At 47.8% G+C, this 18,592-nt stretch overlaps 1 protein-coding gene across 1 annotated transcript in view; it reads left to right on the forward strand.

Moving 5' to 3' along the window:
* The first annotated feature begins 737 nt into the window (after window positions 1–737).
* The window catches only part of MX1 (MX dynamin like GTPase 1), a 29,218-nt gene continuing 11,363 nt past the window's right edge, over window positions 738–18,592 (forward strand). Inside the window, exons 1-11 of the mRNA XM_045540700.1 lie at window positions 738–757; window positions 1,595–1,690; window positions 3,628–3,741; window positions 4,559–4,670; window positions 9,110–9,302; window positions 10,382–10,519; window positions 13,200–13,354; window positions 14,087–14,225; window positions 14,817–15,015; window positions 16,828–16,906; window positions 18,171–18,293. Coding sequence (XP_045396656.1) covers window positions 4,566–4,670; window positions 9,110–9,302; window positions 10,382–10,519; window positions 13,200–13,354; window positions 14,087–14,225; window positions 14,817–15,015; window positions 16,828–16,906; window positions 18,171–18,293 — 1,131 coding nt within the window. The 5' untranslated portion in view covers window positions 738–757; window positions 1,595–1,690; window positions 3,628–3,741; window positions 4,559–4,565. The remainder of the gene's footprint in view (window positions 758–1,594; window positions 1,691–3,627; window positions 3,742–4,558; window positions 4,671–9,109; window positions 9,303–10,381; window positions 10,520–13,199; window positions 13,355–14,086; window positions 14,226–14,816; window positions 15,016–16,827; window positions 16,907–18,170; window positions 18,294–18,592) is intronic.

Raw genomic sequence — 18,592 nt, forward strand, 5'->3', positions numbered from 1 at the left:
ACTCTGAGCTGCGCTAAGGAGGATGGAGGTGAGGTGCCAGGAGCCCCCAAAGGGAAATGCCATTCCCCACCCACAGGCTGTAAGCCCCGGGAATGGGAGCCCCCACAGAGGAGGGCCGCCTCTGCGTCTGCTTGACCTTAGCCTCCTCTCCCCCAATTCCATCCTGGAGAAATCAGATGAGCCAAACTCCAGGGAGGCCTTGGAGTGGGCAAAGCAAATGGAAAGCAGGAAGATGCTGCGGGTGTGCACGCGGTGGGGGTGCGGGTGGGGGGGCGAGAGGGAGCTGCAGCCATCAGCGCTCAGTGGCTGGGAATCCCCGCTGGGGCCCGACGGATCCCAGCGGCCAAACGCGGGAACTGAAGACGCCAACCGCCACTGCATCTGCTCCGGAGACCGGCTGCAGCCCAGGCTTGGATGACTCAGGACTTAGAGCAAGAGCAGCGGCTGGAGCGCCTGAATCCTGGACAAGGCAAACGCAGGCCGCGGGGCGCCGCCCCAGCTTCCGATTCAGGGGGTCTGCGTCGGCCCAAGAATCTGCATTTCTCAGGAGCAGCGCCGCCCCCCCCGACTCTGCAGGCAGGTGCTGCGGGGTGGGGCGCACGCGGACCCCAGGCCCGCTCGGTTTCGTTTCCCCAGCGCGGCCGCCAGCCCTTGCGTGGCCCGGGAGTTTCGTTTCCCGGCGGCCGGGGGCGGGGCCCCAAGCCCCTTAAAGCGGCGGAGCGCGTGGCTGCGCCACATCTGCGCTGCGCAGGAACCGGTGAGTGTCGCCCGGAGCTCCGCATCCCCGGCCGGCGAGGGGAGCTCGGAGGGGAGCGTTCGTGGCGGAGACAAGCGCTCCGGGGCGGGGGCACTGCAGGGGCACGTTCGCGGCTGCTCGTAATAATAACAATATTAACAACAACCCGGGCGATGATGGGCAAGCTCAGGCCACGCTCCATCCTAGCTCCGACCGACAAGCGGCCGAGGCTTGTGGGATGGCCCATCAAAAACAGGCCCCTGACCGGAGGCTTTCCCTAGAGATGGGCAAGGTGGAGGGGGCGGGGGCGGGGGCGGGGGTCTCCCAGGGACTCCGCGTAGGCAGGGCTGGGAAAGTTGCAGGTACTGCTGCGTGGGGCCGCGAGCCCACCTGTCTGTGGATTTAAATTTTCTGCTACGGAGTGCAAACCGCACGAGTCCAGGTGCAGGCAGTCGCCTGGAAGGGCGGATTCCGGGGGTCGCCATCGATCCTGAGTGAGGGGGGTCCCACCGGGAAGAAGGCGCGGTGGGCAGAGACTGGGCCCGAGCAGGAAGCCAGGCGCCCGGGGGTTGGGGAGGAGGCCCGGACTTCGCGGTTGGGTGGGCAGCGGGGAGGGGGTGGGGGGAGGCAGGGCGGCCCTAGGGCGATGGAACCCGCGCCGCGCAGACCTGCCCCCCCCCCCCGCACCCCCCCAGTACCCCCCAGGGGCTGACTGCTGAGCCGGGAATGTGGGATGGTCGGAATTACTTGGTCCAATTTTAAATGAAGATTTTTATCGGAAGCAGGGTCAAAGGATGTTCACCCCCAGATGTCAGTCCCAGAGGGCTCCTAAAACGTCTAATGGTGTCATCTTTTCAGCTTTGGACCGCGTAGCCGTGGGGGTGCACACGCCTCCCGTTGTTGCCTTCCTCGCCCTCTGCTGCCACCTCCGGAGGCCCAGCTCGGCTCGCTTTGGTAGGTAGCAGTGCATTTGGTCTAAAGTGTGAGCTGTTCCCCCTTTTATTCACAAAAAATATAAATGCCAGCAGGTTTCAGAGGTAAAAACACTCTGAGAAGAAAAAGTGAACGTTAAGTCCTGCAAGAGTTATTTTCAAAACTGGACTGAGTTGTGTTGGGAAAGTTGCAGATTCTTGCATCTTAGGCATTTTCTGGACATGCCTGGTAGGTGGTCCTTATTAGGGGTTCTGGGGCTGGAAGGGGGCTGAATGCTACCTCCCCTCTCCTCTCCTCTGTGGGGTCTCAGCAGAGGAATCTTCCCCACAAGGATGGAAACCCCCTGGACAACCCTTGATCTTGTCCTCACCCCACCGCAGGAGTTATGTGGCCAAAACTGCAGTAGGCTGGGTCTGGAAGTGGCAGGAAAACCCCTGATCCCTGAAATCTGGAGTGGAGGGGGCAGCCATTGCACCCCCTCTCCTCCCGCCAGCAGGGACAGCAGGTACTTGAGAAGGCACAGGCCTGCCCTGGGCAGGAACGGAAAGAGCTTCCTGAGTTCTGGCAGCTGCTCCCCTCCCCTAACCCCAGCCTTAGGATGAGAGAAGAGCCTGGGACATGACCTCGCCCGTGCCCAACTCACATCTCAGGCTCCGACCAGTGGGGGTGTGCAGTAGTGAGGGGATGGGTGGCTGGAAAGCAGAGAGGTGGGAGCTATGCCCAGATTCCCTGCAGCCCCCTCTGCAAACATTGGGTGCAGGTGAGACACTTCAGGAATAATTTGGGGTTGAGAGGTAGGGATCGCCACCTCTAGATTCTCCCAAGGCCAGAATTGGCGGATGCACTTGGATGCTGAGTGTCATTGATAAATAAGAAACTGGCTGGAACTATGGAGATTGCCCTGCTGCTGAAATCCAAACTGATCTTCAAAGATGATCCAAGAAAGAAACAAACATTTATGGTTTACCGACAAAAGCCATGAGGTTTAGCTTTCAGGGAATCTCATTTTGTGAAACAAACAGGAGAGGGAATAGACTCACAAAGTCCTGTTTCAACTGATTGAGTCAAACCATGGTTCATGAGGTGCAAGTCCTGGGGACCAAAGATGCCTCTTGAGTGGGCACAGCAAAGCCACCTGAGGCAGCCTCGGCCCAGAACACTGGCACTTCAGAGGGGCAGATGGAGTGGTGTCTTCAGCATGGAACCCAGGACACCCTGGGCACCTGAAGTCTTTCCAAAGGCATGGAGAGTTTTAGGGCATATATCTCCAGATTGTGAACTCCATGAGTACCCTTTAAAATTGGTTGCCTTTCATAACCACCACCTTCCCACCTACAAAAGGAATATATACCTCTCTCCCTTTCCAAATTGAACAAGGATACAACCATGCATGCCCTGGAAGCGTATAAACCTGGGGACAGGAAAGGGCAATTTACATGTTGGTGTCTGGGATGTGTTCTTTAGCCAAGGCATCATGAACCAGTGCCAGGGCTTGCAGACCTTCCTGACTCACACGTGTTTCTGTTCAGCACAGTGTGATGGGAGAATTGGGGCATTGGCTCAGCTTAGGATGTCCTGAATCTAGATATGTTACAGACCAGGGTGACAGGCCGAGATGATGAGGGGTTTTGTTTTAACAATCTGTCCCTTCAACCCCACCAGTATTGATCAAGATTGCATGGCTCTCTGGGGAGGGTCCCAAGAGAAGAAGCCCAGAGAGCATCAGTATAAATTGTTGACCCAGGCAGCAAATTTTCAGCAAGACTTGGTGCCTTATTTACCCATCTTAGAATTAAAATAGTCAAGATATATAAAAAAGATTGTGGGATATTGGAATCTGCTTCTGAGCATGCCCCTTCTGCATCTGCACCATTCTCAGCAGCAAGGCCGGCCGTGGCGAGGGCTCTCCCCTGTTCACCAGGTTTGGGTCTCATTAGTACACTTTGGTTGATTTCAAGGAGGTGCAGGAGAACAGCTCCCCATTTCCACCCAACTGTTGAACCAACTGTTGAACCACCGAACTGTTGAACTGTTCCACCCAACATCTTCAAAAAAAGGAGCATATATTGGAGGTAAGTTGGTGCTTTGTGTTTTTTATAACTTTTATGTTGAGTCATAGGAGAAAAATTTTCATTTACTTTTATCCAAGATTATTAGATGCTATAAATTTTAATATTCAGAGACTATGGTCCTGGAACATTTTAAGAATGAATTTTACATGTATGTATGTATTTGTGATGCAGACAAGTATGATAAGGTGGTCAATTAAGTGCTTTCAAGAATGAAATGAATGACATTAAGATATACTTACGTGGAGGAAATGGGATGAAAATATGAAATCTGCGATCAAAAGGAGCAGCATAGAATACTTAGAGTTCATACACTGTTTTAAGCTAAAGGTCTGGGTATCAAATCGCCATAATATTTAGATTCCCTTGTCTACACTGGAAAGAGTTCTATAACAATTTTATATTTAAATGTAAATTTTTGAAAGGCATCAGCAATTGTATCCTTTGCAACTATTCAAATTTATAGTGAAAAAATTTTTGATGTTCAACCTAAAATTTTGAGAGGAAATACCTAGTTTTAAAAAATCTATTAAAGTATGGAGGCATATTCTTGAAGAGCCTTGAGCTGGGGTGCAGTGTTTGTCTTCATCCATTTCTGTGGGTTCCCCTGTCACTTCTCTTTCAGCGAATAAAGAGTTAATGAGTATGCACTGTGGCCCGGGGGCTCTTCTAAGCTCTGGGGACATCACAGTGAATAATTGGTCAGAGCCCCTGTCCTCTGGATCTTACCTTCCAGTGGTGGGTTTGGTTCCATGATGGAATATACCCAGCTTCTGATCTGTCCCATACTGATTGCTTCATTTTAACTTAACTTACAAAGGAAGAAGATGGTTCTTTCCGAAGTGGAAATCGCAAAACCCGATTCAGCTTCTGCATCTACCAATCTGTTGCTAAATGGAGATATTAGTATGGCTAAGAAAACTCAGGCCCTGGTAAGTTGTTGTCTGAAAGTCACTTTAGCCACGGTGTCTTGGCTAAAGACATCACATGAACTGTGCCCATTTGAGGCTGCCACTGCCCGAGGATGACTGCTTCCTCGCCTTCCCTGGGGCGGGATGCAGATCCGGATCCTCTATTCACTCTGCTGGGCCAACTGGCAGCCAAGTGTAGACGTTTTGCCTTTGCTGACTCCTGCTGGGGTGCCGTGGTGGTCTGGGAAGCCAGACCTGATGTCGATGGCTCAGGTGGGAATCGGCCCGGCCCTGGGTCCAAGGAGCACTGCATTTCCCTGCTCACGTCCTGGGTCAGGCTCAAGCTACAAACTCTCTTAGGTGCCATTAGGACATCATCTCCTTCAGGAAGCCACATGGTGTCTTTCTTGCCCAGAATCAAGACACATTTTTAGTGGGAGCAAAACCTGGCCTCTGGAGTCAGTCCGGCCTGAATTTGGTCACGACACTGACACTTTCAGCTGCCTGATCAGGGGTAGTTATTCCTCCTGTTATAAAGCCTGGTTTTCTGTCTCTAAAATGGGAATAATAATAGTCTTTGTTTCTTGTAGCTGTCGAGAGAAGTCAGTGCAGGCAATGTCTGGGCGCCTAGAAACCACTCAGTTCATTGTCACCACATGTTTTAGAAGCATGGGTCATCATCGGCCTGCTTCAGGTCACCTCTGGCCTCCTAAGCAAAGCTAAACAATTTTTAAAATAGTATTAGAAACAAGATTGAAGGACATAGAAAAATAAGAAGTGCCACCTGTCTTTCCACCACCCTAATATCACTGTTTCCCCTTCTCCGCGTTTGCCTCCCATGTATGTCTCTGGCCTGGCCGCAAGTGTCAGGGTTTGGGGCAGGAGGAACTCACACTCTCTCACACCCACCTGCTTTGGCAGCAGCTCGGCCTTTTCCAGTCAAGGTGAACAGGGCCCGTCTTGTGATCCAGCAGTTCCACTTCTGGCTACAGACTGCAGTTCTCAAAGTGAGGTCCCCAGACCCGTCTCATCAGCATTGCCTGGGAAGTTGTTTGACTTGCACGTTATCAGCCCCTCTCCTCGCCTTCAGACCCAGTGAATTAGAAGCTCCAGGGGCAGGGCCTCCAGGTGATTCTGCTGCGGGCTGTAGTTTGGAAACTGCTGTGCAAACTCTTGCATGTGCCCGAGGCATAGCAGCATTATTTATGACAGCAAAACCAGGGTTGGTACAAGTGCCCGTCAGTGGTGCAGTGGGTTCCAGACTGTGGTGTGCTCGTGCAGCAGAATTCTACACAGTAGTGCAGTGAACAGACTGGAGTTCCAGGCATCGACATGGCTACGTCTAACAAACAACAATGAACCAAAGCATCAAGTCACAGAAGAAATATACAGTGTGATCACATTTATATAAAATTCACAAACAGACAACGATAAGCAATATGCCATCCAGGGACAAGATGTATAGGTGGTGAAACTACTCAGGAAAGCAAGGACATGATTGCCACAAGCCTTGGGATAGAGGGGCCCTCCGGAGGTGAGGGGTAGTGGGAGGGAGGTGACTAAGGAGGTGTGTAGAATGTCTTAAGTGCAGGGAATGTTTGTGTTCTTAACCTGGTGGTTGGACATGCCTATTTGCTTTGTTATTTATGTTTTATAAACTCTTATAAACGGGTGATATAAAGACATGAAGACAAAACAAAACAGAAAGTTCATACGGAAAACTAAGACCGAGGCTGCGGATTGCATCCGCGCATTCTGTACGGCAGTGCTGCTTTCTCCACCGGGGTCACTTTGCCCCCTGGACTGGGTGGCCACGTCCAGAGACATTTTGGTTGTCAAACTGCGGGGGAATAGTAAATAGTGAATAGAGGCCTGGGATTTGGCTAACCCGCCTACAGTGCGTAGGACAGCCCTCCACCGCAGAGAATTGCCTGGCCCCAAATAGGAACAGCTGCTCGCCCTGATATAAAGAAACTATCCCAGTAAAAATTTACGAATATGGTGAAGCATGCACAAAAATAGGCATTAAAAGGAAACAGGTAAAAAATAAAATGATTTTCTTATATTTTCTCCTTAGACCCCAATCAGCCCACTTTGAGGAAATTGCCTCAAGCCCCTGGTGGGTGGCAGGATGCGTGTGACCCATTCTCCTTAAAGAACCGTGGCTGGCATCTCAGGGTTATGGCTGCAAGGACGGGCAGAGGGAGAAGTGTCCTGCTCTGCTTAGAAAGTCCTGAGCAGCTAATTGTGTCTTTAAACGCTTCTTTGCCTGAAAACATTTATAGTGGGAGTTTCTCATATTTTTATTGTTCGTTTGTTTATATTTCTCTAACTTTTTGAAGTATGTTACACAGAACAACGATTGCTTTAGCCATTATTCTGATAAGCCACTGAAATTTTCATGTATGCCTTCTCTGTGGTTTTTATATTTACTTTCACCTTTTAAAAAAATCAGTTTTATTGAGATATAATTTACATATCACAAAATCCCACTAATTTCAAGCATTGTAAGTTTAATTTGCATTTCTCCAGTGGTTAATGATATTTAACATCTTTTTCCTGTGCTGTTTTGCCATCCATCTAACTTCTTTGAAGTGTCCGTCCAAATCTTATGCCCATTTTTTAATAGGATTGTTTTCTTATTGTTGAGTTTTGAGAGTTCTTTATATATTTTGGGTACAAGTCCTTTGCATACATGCTTTGCAAACACTTACTTCCAGATTATGGCTTGACTGTTCATTCTCTTTCTTAATAATCTCATTTAAAGATCACATGTTTTGAACTTCATGAAATTCAGTTGATCAATTAATTGGTTATTTTCTTCCTGTTTGATTTGATTTGATTTTTTTTCAGGGTACATGTGATAATTTAATACATTTGTATAATTAGTAAAGATCAAATCAGTATAATTGGGAGATCCATCATCTTAAATATTTGTCTTTTCTTTATGCTAGAAACATCTGAATTATTCTCTTCTAGCTATTATCAGTTGGTTCTTTTATGGATTGTGGGTTTGGGGCCATGTCTAAGAAATCAATGCCTAACTTGTGGTCACCAAGATTTTCTCTTATGTTTTGTTCTACAAGGTCTATGATCCATTGTGGGTTAATTTTTGTATACAGTGTGAGGTATCGATGCAAGTTTATTTATTTTTGCACCTAGATATCCAATTGTCCTAGTACCACTGGTTGGAAGGCCTATCATTTTTCTACGCATTGCTTTTGTACCTTTGTCAAAAATCAGTTATGTGCTGGCCTAATTCTGGAGTATGTGTTCTGTTCCATTGATGTCTTTCTTGATTTTTACACAAGTACCATACTTTTTGGTCACTTTAGCTTTATAATAATTATGGAAATTAGGTACTCCTAGCCCTCTGGTTTTGTTCTTCTTTTTCAAAGTCATTTTGACTATTCTAGCAATATTTAGGCCATTCATACTTAATTGTAATTGATGATATAACTAGGTTTGAGAATATCATTTTGCTATTTGTTTTCTATTTGTCCCATCTGTCCTTCATTCTCCCTTTCCTCTTTTTCTATCTTCTTTTGGATTAATCAAGTATTTTTTATGATTCTATTTTGTCCCCTTTGTTAGCTTAGTAAGCATAGCTTAGTGTTTATAGTATGTATCTTTAACTTAATGAGTCTGCTTTCTGGGGATAGTATATCACTTCATGTACATATAAGAACCTTACGATAGCATACTTCCATCTCTCATCTTCCAGCCTTCGTACTATTTTGGTCATGCATTTCACTTTTATATGTATCATAAACCCCATAATACATTGTTATTTTTTGTTCAAGCATTCATTTATCTCTTAAAGATATTTAAGTAATAAGAAAAAGTATAGTAGTTGACACTTCTGGTGTGGATTCCTTGGTGTAAATCAAGGTTTCTATGTAATATCATTTCCTTCTGCCTGAGGACTTCTGTAACATTTCCTGCAATGCAGGTCTGCTGCTGATAAATTAGTTCAGTTTTTGTATGTCTGAAAAGTCTTTATTTTGCCTTCATTTTTAAAAGATACTTTTGCTAGGTATAGAATTCTAGGTTGGTGATGTTTTTCAGTACTTTAAAAGTTTTGCTTCACTGTCTTTTCTGTTGCGTTGTTTCTGATGAGACATCTGCTGTCAATCTCATCTTTGTTCCTCTGTTTCTGGCTGCTTTTGGCATTTCCTTTTTATCACTGGTTTTGAGCAATTTGACTCTATTGTGCCTTGATGTAGTTCACATTGTATCTCCTGAGCTTGCAGTTTGTTGAGTTTCTTGGATCTTTGGGTTTATGGTTTTCATTAAGTTTAAGGATATTGTGTGTATTATTTCTTCAAATATTTTTTTCTGTCACTCTTCCACTCTCTTTTGGGAATTACAATAACCTATTAGGCTTTTTGAAGTTGGCCATCTTTGAAGGAGCGTTATCTGTAGGCCATGGCAGAATTTTCCATTCTTGCTTTCTCCAGGGGACCGAGTACAACCTGTGCAACAAGTACGAGGAGAAGGTGCGCCCCTGCATTGACCTCATCGACTCCCTGCGGGCCCTGGGCGTGGAGCAGGACCTGGCCCTGCCGGCCATCGCCGTCATCGGGGACCAGAGCTCGGGCAAGAGCTCTGTGCTGGAGGCACTGTCTGGGGTCGCCCTTCCCAGAGGCACTGGTAAGAGCTTATACCCCACATTAGTCCGATCTGGTTGCCATAACAAAATACTACAGGTGGAGTGGCTTAAACAAAACAAGTTTATTTTCTCATGGTTCTGGAGGCTAAGACTCCAAGATCAAGGTTTAGTTTCTCCTGAGGCCTTTCTCCTTGGCTTGCATGTGGCCACATTCTCACTGTGCCCTCACAGGGCTGTTCTGTGGGCAAGCATTGCTGGTATCTCTTTCTCTTATAAGGACACCAGTCATATTGGATCAGGGCCCCACCCTTATGACCTCATTTAACCTGAATTACCTCTTGAAAGGCCTCATCTTCAAATACAGTTGCGCTGGGGGTTAGGGCTTCAACATAAGAATTTGGAAGGAACACTATTCAATGCATAACATCATAGTATTGTACATTTTTTGTGTAAGTTGTATGTAATTTAGAATTCTTGGAAGATCTGAATAAAGGCATTTGAGGCCTCAGTCCAGAACTACATGCATGTGGGTGTCTGTCCTGAACCCCTTCCCAAGAGGTGACCCACCATGTTGAGAGATAAAAATTGTTCCTCTGGTTGGTGATGCTGTTTGAGTTGCAAGGCCAAGATATCAGTGAGGGCTCCAGGGAGGAGGTCAGACCTGGGATGGGTCTTGGAATAAAGGTCAGACATAGGATTGGAAGGAGTTTACAGTAGGAGGACAGTGATAAGATGACCTGGTGGCAGCAGTATGCTTTCCTAGTGGGTGTACAGTGTGTATGTTGGGGGAATAATGGAGGATGTTTGCATGATTTTCGGGTGTTTCCCACTGCAATTTGCCACCTGAGCTGATGACAAAACACAGATGAGACAGAAAGCCTAAAGTGGTGACTTTCAAGCATTAGTGAGCAAACCTCACCGAGGATACGCATGCAAAATGCATGTTCTTGAGGTCACCCTGGACATAATGCATCAGAGTGTCAGAGGATGAGACCAGAAAGTTTTCAGTGTTAAACGCCTCCCCAGACGCTTGTATAGAAGTTTGAGAACCACTGGCCTAAGGCACCATATAGGACTTTGAAGCGCAGAGCTTGGAACTGATGTGAGTGTGGCCTCCTAGGCATTGTGACAAGATGTCCTCTGGTGCTGAAACTGAAAAAACTCATGAACGAAGATGAGTGGAGAGGCAAGGTCAGTTACCAGGAGGTCGAGATGGAGATTTCTGATGCTTCGGAGGTGGAAAAGGAAGTCAGTAAAGGTAAGGACCCCATGTTTGGTCGTCATCCCATTTGAATGCCTGGTCGAGCCTCGTGAGGTGGGTGGGCTCTGCCTGTGACAGTTCCCACTTCCCGCCCCGGGCCTGGCTGCTCCCTCGGGACCCTCTCTCCACATCGGGCCCCAGTCCCTGGAGCTTTCTCGTTGTGTCCTTGTTAAGACCGGCACATTGGGACAGAATGTGATATCAATAATTTATTGCTCAGTATGTAAATAAGTATCTGAGAATAATGTAAATCTTAAAATTTAAAACTTGTCTCTAAACATGGAGGTCTGTCCCTTTTCAAGGACTTCCCCACTCCACAGATCTGGTGGAGGAGGAACGGTGTGGGGGCGAGGGAGCTCCTTGCCCTGTTCCCTCGTAAAAAGGCATTTCAGACGGCTGCCTGGGTCGTCACGGAACCCCACTCGGCCTTTCCTCAGAGAAGGGGACACATGTCTTTGCATAATCCTAGCTCGGGCTAGTTCGAGGCAGGCCTCCGTGGACACAGAGACGAATCTGAAGCCTCTGCAAGGGGAGATCACACTGGCAGTGTAGGCGAGGGCCAGCTAGCTGACCGAGAGCAGCGCCTGTGAGATGAACAGATAATGACTCTTTACTGACTTTCATTTTCTTCCTAGCATGTCACGTGATTAAGTGTCAGTCATTTGGGAAAGCACTGAAGTGGCGTGAACTGACACCCAGCAGTAGGGAAGGATGGGTTTTGCTTTCATACGGACAGGAGCACTAAGTAACATTTGTTGACTCTTACAGACAGTTAAATGATGTTATGGACAAACTGTGATTTTGTATTAGTTGGGAGTAGGTTGGCTGCCTGTGGCAGCAAACTCAAAATAACTGTATGCATTAGTCAACCCCTGCTGTGTAACAAACCCATCTCAAAACTGGATGGCTTGCCAGGCATGGTGGCTGATGCCTGTAGTCCTAGCACTTTGAAAGACTGAGGCAGGAGGATTGCTTGAGGTCAGGAGTTCAACACCAGCCTGAGCAAGAGCAAGACCCCATCTCCACAAAAAGTGAAAAAAATTAGCCAGGTGTGGTGGCATGCACCTGTAGTCCCAGCTACTTGGGGGGCTCAGGCAGGAGGATCACTTGAGCCCAGAAGTTCAAGGTTGCAATGAGCTGTGATGATGCCACTGCACTCTAGTGGGGGCAACAGAGCTAGACCCTGTCTCAAAACAAAAAGCGAAAAAAAAAAAAAAGGGGGGGACACACACAAAAACCACCCCACCAAAAAAAATTAATAGTGGCTTAAAAATTTTTATTTCTCATGATTTGATGGCCTGGGAAGTTCTTTTCTGGGCTGTATTGGCTGGGGCTGATGGTCTAGGATGGCCCTCAGCTAACACACCCAGGCCTTCTCTCCATGTGGTCTCTCATCTCCCAGGAGGCTATGCTGGCTGGGCTTTTTTACATGGTACAAGAGGGGTTCCTAGCAGCTGGAGAGGGCAAGCCCCAAAGCGTAGTGCCTTTCGATCTCTACTGGTGTCACATTTTATAATATCCTGTTAGTCAGAGAAAGCCACAGGGTCAAGCCCAATTTCAAGGGACCGACTCTTGATGGAAGAAGTGACAAAGCCACACTGTAAAGTAACATGCACACAGGGATGGAGGGGAGTATTGATACCACTTGTGCAAGCAAGCTGCTGCCACAGTGGTTTGAACAGTGTGGAAGTCCTCTCTCTCTCTCTCTCTCTCTCTCTCTCTGTCTGTCTGTCTCTCTCTCTCTCTCTCTCCCCTCCCCTGCCCCCACCTCCCTGTCACATGAAAGTCTGGAGGTGGGCTGGTTTGAGGGTTCCAGTGTCCAGAACTGAGACACTTACTGTGTTTCTCTGTTTTGTGTGGACTCTGTCCCCAAGGCCCTCTCATGATTCAGCCGGCGAGTCCACATAAGAGCCGGTGGACCATGGCAAAGGGCCTATCCCCACCTTACAAGGACCCTTCCTGTAAGGTGGCTTAGCATTTTCACATGTACCCCGTTGGCCAGGACCTAAGCTCATGCTCGTGTCTGGGGCGCATGGACACCAGGGTCATTAGCAGACTGTGTGCTGCACACAGGCTGTTGTTGTTATTTCCAGTCTAAGTTCTGGATTGGTGTCAAACATACCCAAAGAAAAGAGTGCAGTGGTATTAGCTAACAATTCGATGACACAAATTCACATCATACATTTTTCATTCTTAAGGAGGAAGGATGAGGCTAAAATGTCTTAATGGAAGCCCAGCAACCAATGCCCGTCTTGGCTAATTATAACCACGTTGCCTGATAAAATTTTCTAGCATATGTTTCAGGAATGCCCGTGTGTTCTTATTTGTTTGCAGTCAGCTTCGTTGTTCATTTCCTCCCGACTTCAGCGGGAGGGTTTTAGGTATGCCGCCAGGAAGGACCTCTCACTCTGCTCCGCTTTGGACTGCTGTAGGTTGGTGTCACCCGTGGGGATGTCCTCACGAGATCTCTCCACAGATAGTTCTGGCCACGGGCAGGGAAAAAACTGAGTTATCCTTTGAGGCCCTTTTTAGTTGCGATCACGGAAAAGTGAATCTGATCCAAACATGCTTTTATCTATGACTCACAGAGGGCGGAAGGTGCTCTCAGTGTTCTCACTGTAATGACATACTGCCACCCTAAGCTTTACTGGAGTTTTCTCTTGTTCTTCTTGTCTAGCCCAGAACGTCATCGCTGGGGAAGGGATGGGGATCAGTCATGAGCTAATCAGCCTGGAGATCAGCTCCCCCCACGTCCCGGATCTGACTCTCATAGACCTTCCCGGCATCACCAGGGTGGCTGTGGGCAATCAGCCTGCTGACATCGGGCGCCAGGTGCGACCTCAGATTCCATCTGACCTTGGCCTTGGCCTTGGCCTTGGCGGGGTTTGGGGTTGGGGTAGGGTAGAGGTTGGGAGAGGGAAGGGGGAGCAACAGAGTCCAGAGCTGAGTTTTAATGAGTGGATATTTGGAGGCATGAGTGGGGAATTTGGAGACCCCATTGGTGGAAATCTCCTTCAGCAAGTTTGATGGAAGCCTCTCTGGGGAAAGTGAGGCAAACAGGCAAAATTGGAAACACATTCTATGTGCATATGTGTGTTTTATGCAATGACTGATTTTTGGTTCTAGTTACACATTGTGGCATAGCTAAACTGGTGTGTTTTAGGAAGGAGTTTTATGTGGAAAGAGGTAACATTGGAAATAGGTATAATGATATCTGCATATCAGTGAATTTCACATTACAAATTAGAGATTTAGGGAAGGAGTCGAGCACTTTTTGCATGGTGTTTTCTGTTATGACCATCAGACCTCAGGTCTCAGGGGGTCGTTAACCAGCTAACACCTTGTGGTTTTCCCTGCCCTGTAGCTCTGTTTCTGCCACAGAGAACTTGGTTTCCCATAACTCCGTCTTGGGTGGTGCTGCCATGTTTGTGTTTGTAGGTTAATTTCTCTGTAGTTACTTCTCTTTGGGAAATACCCCTGAGGACCTGAAGCAGGTGCAAGGTCGGGACCTGTCTCAGTTCCTGTTCCCCTTTGCAATGCTCACCTCCTCTCGATTTCTTGTAGATCAAGGCACTCATCAAGAAATACATCAACAAGCAGGAGACAATCAACTTGGTGGTGGTCCCCAGTAACGTGGACATCGCCACCACAGAGGCGCTGAGCATGGCTCAGGAGGTGGACCCCGAGGGGGACAGGACCATAGGTAGGAAGAGGGGGACCTGAGCGTGGTAGGTGGTCTGCTGGTGGGAAAGTGTCCTTTGAACCTTGGTGGGCACTGCTTGGTATGCACGGGGCTGGGGGACCCACATGCAGCAGGTAAGACCTGCTAAGGTGACAGGTTTGGTGCCCACCCAGGCCAGATGAAATGAGCCACATCTGACTCTTGTTGGCCACAGGCTGATTGGTAACCGTTATCTACCTGTTTGGAAAAGGCATGGTGAGCTCAGAGGGAGGGACAAAATCAGGAAGCAAGTTGTATCCGTTACGGACGCACCTGAGGTGGAAGCAGCCCGAGTGTCCGTGGCAGACGAAGGGATACACAAAATGTGGTCCGTTCGTGCCACGGGCCTGAGTGCAGGGGCTCAGGAAGGGCCCCATGGCCGCCAGCAGGGGCACACTGCCTGCACGCGGCCTGCCCTGCCACTCTCCCCCTGGACGGGGGCTCCGTTGGCCCCTCGGTCTGTAGGAGCAGGGCTGGGAGGAACCCTGGAAGGCCAGTGGCTGGGGATGGGAGCTGCCCTCACCTCTGCCTCGTGACGCGGAACCTTCTCTGACCTGAGTCTCCGGCTCGCAGGAATCTTGACAAAGCCTGACCTGGTGGACAAAGGTACCGAAGACAAGGTGGTGGATGTGGTACGCAACCTCGTGTGCCATCTGAAGAAGGGCTACATGATCGTCAAGTGCCGGGGCCAGCAGGACATCCAGGACCGGCTGAGCCTGGCCGAGGCCCTGCAGAGAGAGAAGGCCTTCTTCGAGGACCACGCCCATTTCAGGTGCGCCCGTCCGGGTTTCACACTGGTAAATTAAACCGAGGACATCGGTCTGAAGCAGATGTTTGGAGAGAGAGTGTGTGTGTGTGTGTGGGTGTGCGCGCGTTTGTGCCAGGGCGATGACTCGCCTGGAAGCACGAAAGGGGAATTCACAAAGCACTGCAAAAAAACATTAAAAATCAGCCAAAACAAGGAGAGGACTGCATACAATAATTTAAATAGTATGGTGCCGGGACCAGAATAGAAACACAAATAGAAGAAAAAAGTAAAAAGCCTAGAAATAGGCCCGGATACACACATTTGATATATGATAAATTTCACATTTCAAATCAACGGGTTGCATCAGTTTGATTATCAATCAATGGCATTAGGATACTTGCTTCATATTTGGGAAAAAATTTAAATAGTGCCCTTAAAACATTATACCAAAATGAATACCAGTTGAAGTTTAAAATTAAATATAAAAAAGAAGCCACACACATCCCCGAAGAAAATGTGGACGGATAGTTTATACCCTCGGTGAAGACCCTCATGCCAAAGGTAAAGTTTTTTTTTAAAGGAAAAGACTGATAAATTGATTAGATTTAAAGCGATGGGAACATGTAGAGTTGTAACCATTCTTACATTGAGTTCTCTCGGAAGCCTACAGCAAGGCCTCGCCCAGAGTTGCAGGGGTGTCAGAGAGGTGCCTGCACACCTGCACATAGCAGCACTGCTCACATGGCCAGGGGGTAGAACAACTCGAGTCTCCATCAATGGATGACCGGTAAAAAATGTGGTCTACACATACAATGGAATACCATTCAGCCTTAGAAAGGAAGGGAATTCTGACACACACCACAACACATATGAACCTTGACGTCATGCTCAGTGAAATAACCCAGTCACAAGAGGACGAATAAGTACGATGCCACTTGTATGAGGCCCCTGTGTCTTCAAATTCATAGAGACAGACGGTAGAATGGTGGGTGCCAGGGGCTGGGGAGAGAGAGAATGGGGAGTTAGTGTTTAATGGGGCCAGAGTTTCAGTTTGGGAAGATGAGAAAGTTCTGGAGATGGATGGTGGTGATGGTTGCACAACAACATAAATGTACTTAATGCCGCTGAACTGTGCACTTAAAAATATTAATATTTAAAATGGTCAATTTTATATTATATGTAGTTTACCACAATTTTTTTAAAAATTGGCAGGTACAGAAACTGAAGCTTACTCTTGCAAATATGCACGTAGGCTCATACCTTTCTCCTGCCCTTTATACTAAAGGTCCTTTAAAATGTAGAAAACCCTGTAATAACTCCCTGTGGCCACAAACTTGGGTAGAGTGAGAAGATGCTTGGCTTTCTTCCTCCAAGCAGCCCGTGGTTTAAGTTCTTCTCCTGGACAAGGGCGTGTCTACCCCAGTTCAGTATTCATCCACACACTTAGGCATCGATATGTTTTTATGAAGACCTGCACCTTACGCATCATGTCTACTTATAGATATCTTTTGCACGTAGAAGCAGGTATATGTTACGAAAATATATCTATAGATTTGTATGTGTATTTTTATGAAGATCAATTGTGTGGTCAGATGTCATGAGACACGTTTATTATATCAGCTGGAATGGATCATTCCATACCATTGTTGAAATGTCTGAGATTGCTCAAATTCACCCATAATTCTGTGCAATACTGTTCTGCATATTTGTCGGGTATCAATGGCAAGGCGTTCCATTCAGCTGTAAGTGACGGCCTTGAGTTCCCCCAACAGCGGGCTGCAGATTTGCACGTTCTGTCTACATCAAGATGGACGCCTACCTTGTGTTCTTTCTTAGGAATCTTCTGGAGGAAGGAAGGGCCACTGTTCCCTGCCTGGCAGAAAGACTGACCACGGAGCTCATCATGCACATCTCCGTAAGCACACGCAGAGCTGCCTGTTCTCTAAAAAGACACAGAGCTGAACCTTGCTGGCTTCCTAAACACTACTGTACACACAGATCTCCCGGGGACCTTGTTAAGATGCAAATTCAGATTTGGTGGGTGTGGAGTGGGGCCTGAGATTTTGCATTCCTGGCAAGCCCCCAGGAGGTGTGGATGCTGTTTGCAGGAGGCCACACTTTGGTGTGGTGGCAGACTCTATCCGCCTGGCCTAAAGAAAAATTAAAACCTTATGCACACTCTACTAATGGACTTTCATTGCCAACCACCATTATAATGTCTTAGCAATTGTAATGAACATATTTTTTATTTCTCAGAGCTCTCTGTGGTTTTTTTTCAAATCTGCCTGCACATTGTCTTTTGCTTTTTCAAAGTTTCAACTCAGTGCCGGGGTTCAAGGTCTTCCACGCCGGGCCCAGGAGTGTGGGTGGAGAACAGGGTTTCCAGCTGATCGTGATGATGAGAGTGGAGCCTGTTTGGGGTCCCACCTGCATGCAGAAAGAGGGTGCTCCCTTATTCGAATCCCCACCTTAAGCAAGCTGTGGGGATTGATGTTTTGCCTCTGCACCAAATCCGGCTCATAGACTCAAGTTTTCTTACCTAGACAAGTGTCCTTGAGGCTGAATCTGGCATCATTGCTGCTTGAGTCCCTGGGAGGCTGCTGTCACCTGGCTTTGGCCTCTAAAGATCCCTCATTAACTTGCCAGCACCCTGATACATCTAAAGGGACAGTTGGAAGATTTTAACCGTGCTTAGATGTTTGCCATGGAAGAGCAAGACTGCCAGCACATGCAGTCACCATATTGTTAGAAGCACAAGTCCCTGCTAACTTTTTGTCTGTTAAAAAACATTAACAGTTGTTGAATCTCAAATTGTTCCAACTGCCACTTTTTCAGAACCTACTAGGCAGCTGGATCTTTCTAATCTCCCTGCAGAGAGCTTACGTGATATGATCACAGGAGGAATTTCTCCTTGTGTTGCTCTTATAGGGCCTGGGAGCCATGCACACTGGGTGTCTTAGTGGCTCTTGAGGCTGATTCTATAGCAGTGGGAAAGTGGGGAGACCTGGGTAGAAAGCAGGCCCCTAATGTACCCTCTTTCCACCTGTAAAATCTTCCCTTTTAGAGGAAACTGGGAAGTCAGGTGGACCATGCAGCTACTCTGCAGGAGGCCTGGGATGTCGTTTTCATTCGCTGTCCATATTTATAAATTTCCATTATTTTCTCTCCATTTTCCTCAGAAATCTCTGCCTCTGTTAGAAAATCAAATTAAGGAAAGTCACCAGAAAATAACAGAGGAGTTACAAAAATTTGGTGTGGACATACCAGAAGATGAGAATGAGAAAATGTTCTTCTTGATAGATGTGAGTGTTGCCAAGCGCGTCCAGGGGGAGACGCATGTGCCTGAAGCACTTGCTTCTTCACTCCCCAAAGCGGATCTGAATACGTGGTCCGCAGCACTCGGCAGGGCAGGGCAGGGTGCGGTGGGCCCAGTGAGGGCGGAGTCAGCAGTGAGGGGCATCATGTCTCATCTCCTTGACTCTTTGCCCTTGATTCTATCCTGAGCACTCACCCAGGTCCCGAAGGCAGTAAGGGGAGGGATGGGTTTCTGGTGCCAAAGTGTCTTCTTTCCGGGATTCCGCAGTGCCCATAAGGAGACGAA

The sequence above is a fragment of the Lemur catta genome, chromosome 1, assembly GCF_020740605.2.
Source record: "Lemur catta isolate mLemCat1 chromosome 1, mLemCat1.pri, whole genome shotgun sequence".
NCBI lineage: Eukaryota > Metazoa > Chordata > Mammalia > Primates > Lemuridae > Lemur > Lemur catta.